Here is a 15,539-nt window from a genome sequence, read left to right on the forward strand (position 1 = left end):
CTTTATAAATTATAAATACTATAAAATGACACATAACTAAAGTGAGGCCACTTTCTATCTTTTTTATTCGATTCATAAAATTACATTCAACAAAATGATTGAAGACTGAGAAAACACACAATGCAGACTATTACAGAATGGAGTAGGTAAGATGCCATGTCCATAGCTTTGCAGGAGTTTCGGACTAACAATCAACACATTCAAAAAATACAGTTTAAAAGTGAAGATTGTAGTGAATGATCAGTCCTTTATCATGTGCGTGCCACTATCTACTTTGTAGTAAACTATACATTGCGAAATAATATAAAATCATTTTAAAATAAAATGTGCATGTAAGTTGAGTTTACATAGCGAATTAACTAACAACTGCAGTGTATTTCTTGATTTTAATAATAAGCATGGGTAAAAAGCAGTAAAGACAAAATTACAGAACAATTTGGAGTAATGAATTAAAGAGTTGACAGGAGTTATAGGAGTTAATGTTTTTTGCTGTTTCAGTGTGCATGTTCTCACCATTCATGGTTTGGTGGACTGTCATGTAACATGGATGTAAGCGTGATCCTAAAAAATGCCTTTCACGGTGACCCAAACTATTTACAAGACCTCTTCTGCATTGAGGCTGGCCTTCCCTTTTAAAGGGAATTTTTATACATTTTTATATTTTGTAAAATATTTTTGGATTATTAAAAAAAAAAAAAAGTATTAGGGGGAACTTAGAAGTTTTGGTCCCAATTTCATAAATGCTTCTCATAAGATGTTTTAAGGAAAATTTCATTCTTGATTTGAACCAGTTGCATATGGTTATTTGAAATCCATACACCTGTCTATGGAAGACATGACCTTAATCAGTAATCTCTCACACAGGGAGTGTGACTTTCAAATGGGGTTACCTGCATGACCTAATTTGACACAAATGTTTGAAATCTGCACCTGTGTGGAAGATTATGGGTCATGTCTTCCACAGGGGGTGTATTTATTTCAAATGGAATAGCGCACATGTGACCCAATCTGATCCAACCGGGCCAAAAAGCAAAGAAGGGAACTTTGAAAATTGACTTATTATCATCACCAGTGTTAGAAATAAGACAAGCCCTCATGCCCAAAGCACATGAAAATCATGATGGGCCCGCAGATACGCTATCCCGTAGGCCCACAGGGCTCAGAAAATATTGTAATATAGTGATGGACACACAAATGTTGACTTCAACATCAATCTCTATAAAGTGTCATAAAATTAATATGGACCAGAGTAACATTGAAATAATATTGAAACTGTTAAATCATGTTGGGGTACACTGAGTTCAAGCCTGTAACAATTGGTGAGATTGTCAAATCCCTGCCATATTTGGTTGAAAAGTTTAACATTTAGGCCTCCTTGTATATGCGACACGATCTGGTCCATGGGAGCCAAAGGCAGCCAATATGAAACTGAGATGAAGGCAAAAATATGGATTAAAAAACAATAAAATACATAAGAAAATACACATCACAGAACCATGTATGCTAGACCTTTGCTGTTTTCATGTTACTACAAGGTAATAATTATAGTAACTCAATTTTCAAAAATGCCTCCTTTGGCCCCATGGAGCAGATCGTGTCACATAATATGCATTTTATTAGGATTTTTGCCCCTGAATCTCATTGGGTTTTGCCTAGCTTCCACCGAATGTATAGATGAGTTGACCTCAATGTTTATCAAGGGACTGGTATAATGATATGCTTAAGTGAACCCCATGCCACCACTACACTGTTCAATAGCCTTATTGTGATGTGGCAGGAGTTTTAAAAACACGAGCCCTGAACAAAATATAATGCGCGCACATACTGCCAGGCAATAAACAATGGAAATTGTGATGATGCGTGTGCATACTGCCAGGCATTGACGTCAGAAGTCACCTCATCTATAAATATATAAATAATTGGTGCATTGGCTGGTTTGATCAGAGTGCATCACAGGTTGAAAAACATCTTATTACCCCCTCATTAATGATCATTATTCCAAAACAGTTTATTGTATACCAAATGTGGGATATGCATTCAAAGCAGAATTTATTCTGCGCATTCTGACACCTCATTTATTGCAATGGTCCAAATTTTACTGCAACTTTCAAATCTTGGGTTACGTTCATATAAATGTACGCTGTGACATCAATATTGGGACCATTGCAACAAATGAGGTGTCATAATCTCAAATTTGACATGTGATCAACCGTTTTGGAATAACGGTCATTCATTAAGGGGGGTAATTACTTTTTGGAAAGATGTTTATGAAATCATTTAAGTATTGGCAAGTGACAATGGTAAACACTGAACATGTATATAGTCCACTTTTGACACCAATACAATGTTAGACGTTGTGTAAATAAAATAATGCTTTTATATAAGTTGACGTTGTGTAAATAAAATAATGCTTTTATATAAAGTTCGGTAATTTGTTGTGAAATGCTTAATCATTTTTATTACATCTACAAAACTTGCATTTTATTGATTCTAGCATTCTTTTTTAAGGCATGGTGCAATAGATAGCTACAAAAAGAGTTGATTTCCAACATTTCGGTTGATTCAGACACAGAAAATACAAATTGGACCATGTCTTTGAGTCTGCAAGAAAGGATATTATAATGCAATCAAACATTATGTAGAATACTGATGGTATAAATATCTCAGCTTTTTTGAAGTTGGGACGGGAAGGGGATGAAACATTTGATTTTTGTGGTTTAATAAAATAAAGGTTGTTCAGAGTTCTAAGTACAGTGCAATGGTGATCATTGAACACACAGAAAAGGTGAAGACTTTGGCCCGATCTACGCACTCCATGACCAATGGGTTCACTATCATCTTGTCATGACTGATTTGTTGATTAGCCGATCAGCGTGAATGTTTATCAATTCTGAGTTCATATTTGTATACGCTGGCGAAGTGACGTAATAAATCGGATTAACTACCATAGCAATAGGTGAAAACAATTTTTAATATATCGCGCTGCAAGCAGGTTGCACTCACCACCTGTGTTATGTCTACAGTCATAGATTGAATACAATACTGGTCTTTTCAAAGATACTAATCTTACAGGTGCGAGGGATCAGTATGATATGGTTCATTGCAGAGGTACCGCGTAAACGTACCAGTGCAGCACAGTATATTCAAAAATTGTTTTCACCTATTGCTATGGTAGTTAATCCGATTATTACATAACTTCGCTTTGCTGAAAGCACTGCATATAACTCTGAACAATAGGAAATATACTTTAGGATGCCGGGATAAATATTGGACCCAAGTGAATACGGCTGTTCTTTTAAAGAAGGGACAAAATTCTCGCAAATTCACAATACGATGCACCACCAGCGGTTCTTCTTGCCAGTCCAACTTTTGACCTCCAGGGTCGACAACGCCGTTCTATCCACACTATTGCATTTTCACGCGAGTGTACTAATCATAATGTTGAAAACAACTCCATGCAGGACTGTGTGATCAATAGATAGAAAATGGATCTACTATAATTGCTGTTTTAGTGTGCATCCACAAGTAACATCATTATATTTACATAATGACATAATGTTTCTGTGTTGTATTCGTATTATGCGGGCTTTGAATGTCTACATTTACCCATAATGCACTGCATATTTTGGCCACTCCCCAGCAACCCCTGGAGGCACAATGTATTGTGAATTGAGCAAAACATGCACCACAAACCAAGGGAACACATTATACCACACAAAGATTTACAAAATAGTCCAAAATATTAGATTTATTACGGTACCATAGAATCCATAACTGGCAATTAAAAATAGGTTAGACATTTCATTGTCGTCACACTGTGGAGGATACGCAACATGCTTGTCAGTGCTTAGCTGCACTTAAGTAGAGCATTGTAAGTGTAGTGCGTAATATGCCACACAGTATGCGCAACTGAATTTGTAAACAGGTTTTGGTCGTTTTAGAATAGGGGGAGTTTTCATGACCAAATTTTTATTAAATTATTTTTTCCTAAATAAAACTAGTTTAAGTTTAATATCAAAATAATAATTAACTGACTAAGAATGAGAATAACGATAGGAATTTTTGTTTTTGCTACCCTTTACCATGCGACAGACGACAGGCAGGTCCAATATTTTTAGGATATTGGAGGATAGTAAAAACAATTATTCTATCTATTCAGACAAAGTGGGTGCACTCTATTATTTTCAATCTTGGTGAGTCAGCGATGTCAATACAGATATAATTGTTTGCATTTTCAAACTGAACATTTGTTCAAAGCGTTGGCGTACACATGCACACGTTTAAAGATGCTGCATTGATATATGGGTAACACATGCCTCGTTGATGTCACCGAGTCACCAAGACAAAAAATAGTACATATGCAGATGAATGCCTGACCCTATTCAGTGTGCATGCTCTTGCGAATCCACTTGATCATTAGCGTAACAATACTGTATGATGTCATCAGCATGGTGCACCCACTTTGCCTCTGAACTGAAACTCGTAACTATGATGATGTTGTTCTCTCCCTAAAGTTAATTTTTCATTTCTTTGTGGTCTCGGCTGTGCATATCGCGTACTCGAGCGTAAATACACAGGCAATAAACAATCATGTTGATTAGCTGATCAACATTCTTGACAACAAGACGGTTGACCCATTGCTTGTCTGAAGGGGAGCGTGTACCTCGACCACAGAAGAAATAAAAAAATAACTTTAGTCCCTACATTGTGGTATTCCAGTTGAAATCTATACACTTATGGAAGACATGATAATCTCTCACACAGGGAGTGTGAATTTCAAATGGGGTTACCTGAATCTGAATGGGTGACTCCATTGAAATATACACTCCCTATGTGGGAGATTAAGGTCATTTCTAGTGCAGGGGGTGTATAGATTTCATCTGAAATAGCCCATTCAGGCAACAAGCAGTACAAGTCATATTCCCATCATAGCTATGATGATGTTTGGTATGTTTTATGCTTCTCCTGCAGGAGGCTGGCACAATTAGCAATCTCTACAAAAGTGAAATCATATTCCAAACTACCTGCCTGGCTATTCTTCTCATGGTTGTGAATCCTGTGTGTTGTCACATGGAGGGCAAACTCAATACTTTTGCTACCTGCTTCAGGATTATGCTAAATATTAAATGGAAAGATCATGTCTCACATGCCAGCATATGTGATGCGATCAAGCAAATCAGTTGGAACTCGGAAATATTGATTTTGAGATAGCCAAACAAAGGGAATATTACCTGTTGCTTTTGGAAACTCTTTAATTGCTCATATCTATAGAACTGGTTGTTCTATTTCAATGTGATTTTCTGCAAAATGCAGCTTTATAAATGCTTTTTACTATCCTATAAGAAACTGAAAATTTAATATTTCCGAGTTCCGACTGACTTTGCTTGATCGCATCACATATACAATGTATGCCCTGTGGACCAACACTAAGCCTCTTATCCACCTTGTAAGGAATCGCCAGCTGAGATTCCAGGGACACATCGTTTGTCTTCAAGAATACAAGGCTGCTAGAAGATACGCTCTCTACATACCAACTCATGGCGAACGAAGACCGGGACATCCACAGACATCTTAAGTTAAACCTACATTCAACGTGTACTGAGGCACTAGAAACAAATTAGTTCGATCTTTGATTGACCACTGATGCTTGGAAATTATGAATTCAATTAAATGAATATTGTTAAATGTGATAACATATGAATATTAGCTTGTATTGACAATGACCAATATAAATTTAGCATTAATTCTGACTAATTAGTTGTTAGTTCAGTAATAACAAGCATTGAAGAAGCAGCGTCGATGGTCGATCCAAAGATCGAACAAATTTGTTTCTGGTGCCTAAGGTATGATGAAGGCATACAAGCAGAACAGATAGCTGCTGTGCATGGAGAAAAGGAGGAGGATGATGTTGTTGATGATGATGATGATGCTTCTCCTTTCACCCAGGCAACCAGCAGTCCATATCCCCATTTTAACTATGATGATGTCGATGGTTGTTGTTGCTGCACTTTATTCCTATCCCGACACTCAGGCAACCAGCAGTACATATTTCCATGTTCTTGACATGGAGGAGGTCGGATTAAATTCAGTTTATGTACCGGTATATTAAATGGATTCAATGAGCCGAGTCCAATAGAGTCGTCTTCCGAATCTTCCAATGGTTTTGACCCAGAAGCCTGTGCACCGTACGAATGATCTGGACGTGACATATCAGGCTTATGATCCGAATGCGATTTGTCAGGTTCATTAGCGTACAGTCCAAGGAAGAGTTCTTGGTAGCGTGTTTGTAAGAATTGTGCTTGGTCCTTTATGTTGAGATGCTGCAAGAATTCTACGGTGTTGTTTAGGCACTCCAGTACAACCATTGAATCTGAAAAAAAGGAACAAAATTAAGAAGTGCCTCAATGCAATATCAGTAATACATTTATACACATACCGTATTTCTACAAATGGTGCCCCCCCTCAAATAAACGCCCCCCACCACTTTTTTCAACCAAGATGTTTCAAAAATGCCGATATTTCCATGCTATCTTGTGTAGTAAGCTTACCAAGTTGGGCACATGGTCCATAATAGCGTCAATAATTGGCGAAAATCTGGATCAGAAACCCGGAAGTGAGCCAGAAGTCAGTGTTTTTAGTTCATAGTTCGTCATTTTAGCGTGTGTTTTTAGTTCACCTAATGATTTTAACGGGAATTATCGTTCTAAAATTGACCTTGAATAAACGCCCCCCCCTTGGGAAAATGTAACGCCCCCCCCTTGGGAAAATGTAACGCTTGGGCGTTTATTTGACTAAATACGGTATTCCATATTCAAATGCAGACGGTGGGTATTGGTATTTTATCGCCCAAACCAGGAGCTTTTTGCGTATTTCCAAACACAAAAGGAACATTTACATAGCTACAGGGGACTGGCATAATAATAGTACCTATATAGTTCATTTGGCTTCATCTAGCGAGTGATATCAGTGCCTGCTCCAGTGCGTGTATATTAAATTGCGCAGTCTCAAACAACTGGTGTGTTTACATACGTGATCATCTGTACAGTGTACACGCCAAAGTACTGACATCACTCTCTCAAGGAAGTCAAATTTATTTATTTATTTGAAGTTAACAATCATGCACTTTTGTATCAGTGGCACACGCCTAACCAGCGTTGTGTTCAAAAACAACAACAAACATAATTTATATACAAGAAATAAATTAAAAACACAATTGAATATACATGCACAATTATGGCACAAAACAAAAGCAAAAGAAATTGCCTGTCTCAACCCAAGTTGACTTGAAATGGGTCATTAGCAGACAAATAAAACGATAAATAGAATAATCATAATACTAATCATGGCGTGTCCGTCTCTCTGTCCGTGCGCGCGGTTCGCTAACACGTGTGCGCTATCGCGTAGTGCGCGGAGTACGGACGGGCGCAGTGCGAGCATTGGAAAGCATTACAGTGTGGTTAATCGTGCAGGTGCATCTCATCGGATCAACACATATTTCAAAACGGCACACATGCAGAGGCCTATTAGTAGCAGAACATGACTATTTCCGGGATGCAAAGAGGCGAACGATGGGTTTCCAGATTACAGCCAAGTAAGCATCACAGCTACAAAACTACTAAGTTGATTATTGTGTCAAATTGGGTCTTGATCATTGAGAGACGTATATCATAGTAGTTTAAAAGGTCGGGGCAAGTAGGCCTATATGGATAACGGGTGTTGGGTAATCAGAGATAGTCACAAGAACCACCCAACCCGAGAACCGCGAAATCTAGTATAATAATAATTATAAATAAATCCAAGTAAGGTAAATCATCCACAGTAAAGTGATCAACCAAGAAGGGAGCTGGAATACATTTAAAATAGACTTGGTGATTTATTAAAGCATTATTTACAATATTGTTTCATGCAGGCCAGCCGAAGCCGACCTACACTCATCAGAATATGCTTATCACTGGAAACTGATTATGATGCCCCGATTTCTAGCGCGTTCTAGCGCGTTCACCGAGCGTAAAGCGCGCGGAGCTAGTGCTAGATATTTAGACAGTTTAATTGGCATAAATTTACTGGTCAAAAATGGTTACATAACATAATATAACTTAAGCAATTCAAGTTCATGAAGGCAGTCAATACTCGATATATTGATCAGTTGTAGTTGATCAAGAGATGCTTCTTCCTGTGTCTACAAGTGTTTATTAGCTCATTTCTTTTGTTCAGTGAAGAGAGATGAGGCTTAAATATGATGAAGTATTTTTCCTCTAGACAAAGTCTGCATAGTTTGTTGGTAGTTGAATAGGCCTTAGCCCGACTAATTAATTTCCATTTAGTTGAAAAAGATATTTTCTTATCCTTTAATTTCCAAATGTACTCGCTCAATGTTGTTGAATGCCCTTTGTCACTGTTATTAAAGTCGCTCTTATGGCAATTAAAGCGTGTTTTGAACGAGTTAGCGGTTAGTCCAATATATGTTTCATGATGTGAATTGTCAAGTCGAGTTACCGTCGCCTGGTAAATTATACTGGAAGCTAAACAATTGCCTTGGAGGGGAGAGTCAAGTTTCACTTTACAGTTGCAAGTTTTTCCATCTGGTTCCTTGGGTTCTGCTTTGCGCAAAATTGATCTGTTGTGTGAATTATTATAATAATAATTATATACATTATCATGGCATAAGACTGGCAATGAATTGTGCATAGGATTCAATTAACAAGAGAAGCTCTAAGAGCCCAAGCACGTTTAAATAGGGAATGATTTACAAAAAGAATCAAAACAAAAACTACCTTCTTCACTGTCTAAGGGGGCCCCCAGCATCAAGCATGTTTTAATGTCCTCATTCCCAGCAATAAATATGTGCCAAAAGGCCTCAAGATGCTGATCATAAAGGTCACTTTCCAGTTTCAGATTCAATCTTCTGCATGAATTGTATTCAGAGTCCTACAGTGAAAAGGAAGTGACTGAGATCTTCGCTGCCGCATTTGCATAGAGGGCAGGTGTCGTTCATGCCCTCGGTCCAACCGTAGATTCTACCATTTAAGGGGAGAGTGTTTGAACGCGCATTAAATTTTAGGCTTATCCCAAAAAAATCAGTTTTGTCAAGAAGGTAGTTTTCAAAGGCAAGTGTTTGTTTAAATTTAATATATTCAGACAGAGAGGATTTACTTTTTGCTGCAACTCAGCACAACTCCAAGTTAAAATGTATTTAATTTTATTGCGATACCGCAATGCAGTATTTTGCAGTACGATGCAGTGCGGTTATGCACCATATCGCAAAGCAATTGCGGCGTAGTATGAATGGACCTTGACACATAGATTTCTTATGTGTGTGTTTACGATTGTCAGGTTTTACATACACACTCATGTGTAAAATTGACTTTTTGCTATTTAACTGCGGACACACAAGTCTGTAGTTTGTTTTCCCTTGGCATAGATGTGGATAAGTTTTCACCATCCATGTGTGGACTAGCCCTACACACCCAAACTGCCTTTATACTTTTAAATTCTTTTTGATCTATAAACAAATTGACATCGTGGTCATTTTGAGGGTCAGAGACTCAAAATAAAACTTAGTAAGCACCATTTTTGGATTCAGTAGGTCCAAATTATTTACGATACATAGGATGCAGACCTAAGATGTCAAGAACATGGAAATATGTACTGCTGGTTGCCTGAGTGCCGGGATGTCATAAAATGCCCAGCTACAATGTAACTGACCATATAGATAACTTCGGCTTCTTTGGCCGGTTTCTCGAAGCATGGCTAGTGGTCAGGCTTCCTAAGCCATCAAGCTTAAGTCCAATTAGTCCTATATACCAGTGTTTACAATTTCATATCGTATATCACTTACAATAATAAATTAATACTAGAATTACACGGTTCGTAATTAAGGTGGCCCCACACAAAGGTGTGTAAATAAATAGTGGATTAATGAAAGTCTAAGCAAAATATGCAAATAAACTCATTAATATTCATAAATATGCAAATACCACAACACAAAACTATACAGCACATCAGGCTACTATATCTTATCACCATACCAAGTTTGAAGGTTATTGCGTTTGAGCTGGACAGTGGATTAATGAATTTGCTTCCGCCCGGACAGCCAAACAAACAACCAGGCAGACAGGTAAACAAACAAACAACCATATTGATGATATTACATAAGCCCCACACTTGTGTGGGGGCCAAAATTGGATCCACATTGCTAGGGCTAGCCTGCTGGCTTCGGAAACCTTACAACTAGCCAAGCTTCGAGAAATCTGACCTTTAAGTCTAATATCTGGGAGAGTATTGAATTCATTCTGATCCCATCCCAACCTTGGGCCACTACTTACCAATAGGAGACAACTCAGGTGGTGGTGTACCACGGAGCAAGGCAGCTAGGAACTTGTAGATCTCATTATAATTGGGTTGGTTTGGGGCAGATCTATTCCCATCCCAACCCTTGGGCCACTACTTACCAATAGGAGACAACTCAGGAGGTGGTGTACCACGTAGCAAGGCAGCTAGAAACTTGTAGATCTCATTATAATTGGGTTGGTTTGGGTCAGATCTAATCCCATCCCAACCCTTGGGCCACTACTACCAATAGGAGACAACTCAGGAGGTGGTGTACCACGTAGCAAGGCAGCTAGAAACTTGTAGATCTCATTATAATTGGGTTGGTTTGGGTCAGATCTAATCCCATCCCAACCCTTGGGCCACTACTTACCAATAGGAGACAACTCAGGAGGTGGTGTACCACGTAGCAAGGCAGCTAGGAACTTGTAGATCTCATTATAATTGGGTTGGTTTGGGGCAGATCTATTATTACGTCCCTTGGATAATTTGCTTTCTGTCGTTGCTGTCCAAAACACCTGTTCTCACAAAATCAGGGGGAGGGGAAAATAAATAACTAACACAATGCTATTTGATCATCACAAGAAATGTGTTATGGACACTGATGCTAAACAAATTTTATGATTGTATTGTATTGAATTGTATGAGAAAAGCTCAGGTCTCTACGTAACCAAAAAACGTTGGCGAGTCCAGATTTTTCATTCAACTTTTTCAAGGCAAATTATACTAGCCAATCACTAGAACAAAGCATAGCGTTTTTTATGACATCACTTATTGGCAGAGTGATTGCCGATATAAACTGGCCTCAAAAAGAAACTTATAATTTTTCACAAGGTCATATCTTAAAATCCTCTCCATAAAAATGAACAAAAATTGCACACAGGATTACTTCAATACTCTACTCTAAACACATGTCAGTAACCAAGCAGTTGTCCAACTGACACAACAGCAAAATGCACTGACATGGAACACCTTTCTGGACCAAAATTCACATCCCAACAGATTTCTTTTGTTGGGTTCCAATTATTCGCCTGTGAATGTGGTCCCGGAAGCTGTTCCATGTCAGTGCATTTTACTGTTGTGTCAGTTGAACAACTGCTTGGTTACTGACATGTGTTTAGAGTAGAGTATTGAAGTTATCCTGTGTGTAATTTTTGTTCATGTGCAGGCGAATAATTGGAACCCAACAAAAGAAATCTGTTGGGATGTGAATTTTGGTCAAGGAAGGTGTTCCATGTCAGTGCATTTTGCTGTTGTGTCAGTTGAACAACTGCTTGGTTACTGATATGTGTTTAGAGTAGAGTATTGAAGTAATCCTGTGTGCAATTTTTGTTAATTTTTATCATGGAGAGGATTTTAAGATGCGACCTTGTGAAAAATTATAAGTTTCTTTTTGAGGCCAGTTTATAATCACTAAGATTAGCATGTCTGGTAGGGCAACTTCAAGACAACTTTGTTACTGTGTAAAATACTCCTGAATGACTCTAAGCATTCATAATCTTACATTACAAAATAAAATATGAATGAATGAATATGAATGAATATGAATGAATATGAATTACTGTTTCATTTACTTACCTTGGATAACTCTTTATAGCTCTCATCACCGAGTGTATTAGTAACATCTTTGGCTAACATCTCCCAGCACTGTCAAACAAACAAACAAACAATCGCAACAATTTATTAGCTTATTAGGTTCTCTTGTATATCAACAAGCAGGGTTCGAATTCGTGGGTTTTTTTTGCATAGCAAAAACTGCTATGCAAGTTTTATCTTGCATAGCAGTTCCAAAATTTTGTATAGCAGTTTAAACTGCTATGCAAAGATGTTTTACATAGCATTTTTTAAATTGCAAAAACTGCTATGCAAAATAGGTTTTGTGTAGCAAATTTACTTTTATAATGTTATGTATTATTATGTTAAATGATTGTTGTGACTTATAATCACTTATTAAAGATACTGATTAAAATATTGTTATTTGTTAAAAACAAGTATTAATAAACATTTCAATTTGTCATTGCAAAAGTGCAAACATTCAGACTTTTCACTTCTTGACTGCCAGTTAGCTTGACTAATAAACAGATTTCAGTAACAGACAGCAACCAAATTTGGCCAACACAACACGGCTGAAGAAAGAATGGCTGAATGATGAGTGATGATTCAAGAATCAAGACTAAAGATTGTCAAAACTAAAAGTATTATTTATTACTTTATTTAATTGTGAGTAGGCTTGTTATCGACAGAGCTACTGTCGCCAATATTGTCGACAATGAATTTTTTTGAGATTTTTCCGACAGTCGATAAGAGGCTATCACTGTCGACAAAATAGTAATCAATAATAAATCATGCACGGCTAGTAATTAGTAGTAAAAATATAAAACCAAGAGCGTCACAATCCAGACAAAATGACCCTACAAAAAACAAAGGGAGCCAATTAATATATGTAGCTAGTTTACACTTAGATGGGTATAGGCCTACCATGATAACGCCAATAGAATTGCCATGATCCGAGTTAAAATGCCGTCCAAACCTCCAAGCTAAAAACTTTTTACCAATAGCTAGCGTTGGCTCTCGATCTCATTCAGCCCTCAGCCAACTAGCAAATAACTTTCCATATTACTGGTAAAATTGCTCCGTATTTTGTAGTAAATCACTGTACAACAAGAACAATTCACATTTTGTTTTCAAATAACTCCAAGAATGAATTGGCCATTAAATATCCACGAAAAGTTGAATTTCTGGTACCACACATGGTACTTTCCCGGTGCTTTCCCTCATTACGGTAATTATTCATACACAACCGCTGAACCTGGTTCTGCCCATGCATACGCTTGAAAGTAGACATTTTTGGTAAACAACTTTACGAGCGACCTTGTACTTCCCGGGTAGTCCTCATTAAATATTCATAACTTCATTCATACCGACCGTGGGAAAGTATCAATTACGCCATATTTAGAAACATGTTTACCTGGGCCCTGGGGGCCGGGGTGATTATCTCACCAGGCCACGTGTGTTATTCATGTTGGTTCTGATTTTATTCTCTGAATATGGGTTTTGTTTCATATACAATTATTTTTAAAGCAAGTTTATGGTCAAGAAGTTTATTTTTATAAAATTTGAACGAATTAAGGTTTTGTAATTTTTTTAAAAACTTCAACGTAAAAGGTTTAACCATGCAATTGGCGATTCCCGATCAAATTGATAAACAATGTGACGTGAAGGGGAATCCCCGTGATGACGATCGACGTTTGAGATACGTTTTGATGGGGTTTCCCGACTTGCTCATCAGGGCTAGCAGTAGCACATGGCGAACGACCCCAAGACCCGGAAGATGGAGGATGCAACCTCGCGGCGCGGCGTGTGTGATGGAGTATTTCAGCTCAGAGCGAAACCCATGTGTATGTGGTGCAACGTTGTGTGTGAGCTATTAATAGCGAACTCGTCATGTCGTAACTCATGGGTCAGTCAATTATTACCGTGTAGGCACTGGGAGGGCAAGCTGATGTTTTAATACTGCTTGTAAAGATGTAATTATATTTCTTGGCCCGCCTATGGATTATTATTTAGCTGTTTTATTTAAATATAAATTAAAAAGTGAGATGATACGGCAATGAGTTGATTGGGACGTTCATTGTATGAAAGGGGAGATTTGGGAATCCGGCCGGCGCGATAATTATTTAAAATAAAATAATGAACTCATTACCAGGGCTACAAACAATGTATTAATTATAGTTCATAACGGGCAATTAGTCCATAAAATGTCAACTGATACAAAGTAAGACCGTATTTCATATTTAAATTATGTTTTACTTAATTTTTTCTCCACAACCCTCGCGCACGCGCCACGCGCACCATACATGCCTTACCCATGCCAAATAATGAATCGTCCCAAAAGCATCACTCAATACACATGCATGATGCATATATATGCTAATTAACTGCCGAAGTCAAGTTTGGCTGTGTACGATATTGCTGTCCTCCCTGCGCAACGTGTATCGCGTGTATTATGAAACGCATTACACTGCTTAGCATCAGCGGGGGTAGAGATAGAGAATATAAAAGCATAAACAAGGTAAAATAGAGGGTATCGAATGAATCGCTCGATGAATAAGTAGCACAACACAGGTGGTCAAAATGATTTTAAAACTGTTTATTGTTATTGTACAAGCGTTCACGCGGAAGTATGGATGAATTTCAGGAACCCAGTCGGCTATTTGGATGAATAATTTGGTAAGCTTATTTAGGAATTTATAGAGAGAAATTATGCATCGCACATGTTGCGATGTATAGCAGGGAAGTGTTTAGCAATTGACAAGTTTTGCATCGCATTCTGCGATGCGATACGGGCGAATTCGAACCCTGTCAACAAGTCATGGAGTGCCAGACTTGAACAGAGTAAGTTGATAAGCTTCTAAATTCATACACACCAGTGTCTTAGCTAGCCACCCGTCTGGCCATCATTTTAGGGGAGTTTGCTCCTGGAACAAATAAATTGTTTTATAAGGTAACTGTTTGATTATTTGACATTACTTGGCAAATCTGCACGGGAAAGTTCACATGCTGTACAAAAGAGTGGGATGTTGGCTTGGATGTTGGAGCTGTCAAAGTGAAGTTATGCAAGCACAAACTCATTGAAAGAGGATGAAAGTGCCTGTTGAGACCCCTGTTACATAGGAGATGCCATTGCTCTGTGAATATTTTCTCCATGCATGTTTGACACTGTGATCTATTATAAATGCCATGATGTTGTTGCTGTAATGTCAAGGTCAATTACACTCACCTGTAATGGAGGCATGCCTGCACTCTCATCCATAGCTCTTTCTACAGAAAAAAAAACAAAAACAAAAACAAATACGATGGGTATCAGTTTATAATAGTACCAATTGGGAAAAAGGTTAAAGAGCATCGGACCTTGACTATTGTCCAAAATAAGGTAACAGAATAAAAGAAAAAATTTGATTGTATCAAATGAAGAGCTTATTTCCAAACCGTGTTAAGTCCACAAGATTCACTTTGAAGAAAATCAGGAATTTTCTTTATGGCAATGAAAAAAAGTTTGATTTCTATACAAATTACAGTGAAGTGAAGGTGACATATATAGGACCATAAAAACATGTTAAGTTAAAATCTAGAGACTTTTAATTTTTTTTTAATGAATTAATTTGTTTTAAAAATAGCATGAACTTAACACGCTTTTGACACAAAACGCA

The 15,539-nt window shown here is 37.7% G+C and overlaps 1 protein-coding gene across 1 annotated transcript in view; it reads right to left on the bottom strand.

Moving 5' to 3' along the window:
- Positions 1-696: 696 nt before the first annotated feature.
- LOC140170380 (uncharacterized) overlaps positions 697-15,539 on the bottom strand; it is a 29,099-nt gene continuing 14,256 nt past the window's right edge. The window contains exons 4-7 of the mRNA XM_072193755.1: positions 15,110-15,150; positions 11,908-11,976; positions 10,452-10,847; positions 697-6,370 (exon numbers count right to left, since the gene is read on the bottom strand). Coding sequence (XP_072049856.1) covers positions 10,695-10,847; positions 11,908-11,976; positions 15,110-15,150 — 263 coding nt within the window. The 3' untranslated portion in view covers positions 697-6,370; positions 10,452-10,694. The remainder of the gene's footprint in view (positions 6,371-10,451; positions 10,848-11,907; positions 11,977-15,109; positions 15,151-15,539) is intronic.

The sequence above is a fragment of the Amphiura filiformis genome, chromosome 14 (genome assembly GCF_039555335.1).
Source record: "Amphiura filiformis chromosome 14, Afil_fr2py, whole genome shotgun sequence".
Lineage (NCBI taxonomy): Eukaryota > Metazoa > Echinodermata > Ophiuroidea > Amphilepidida > Amphiuridae > Amphiura > Amphiura filiformis.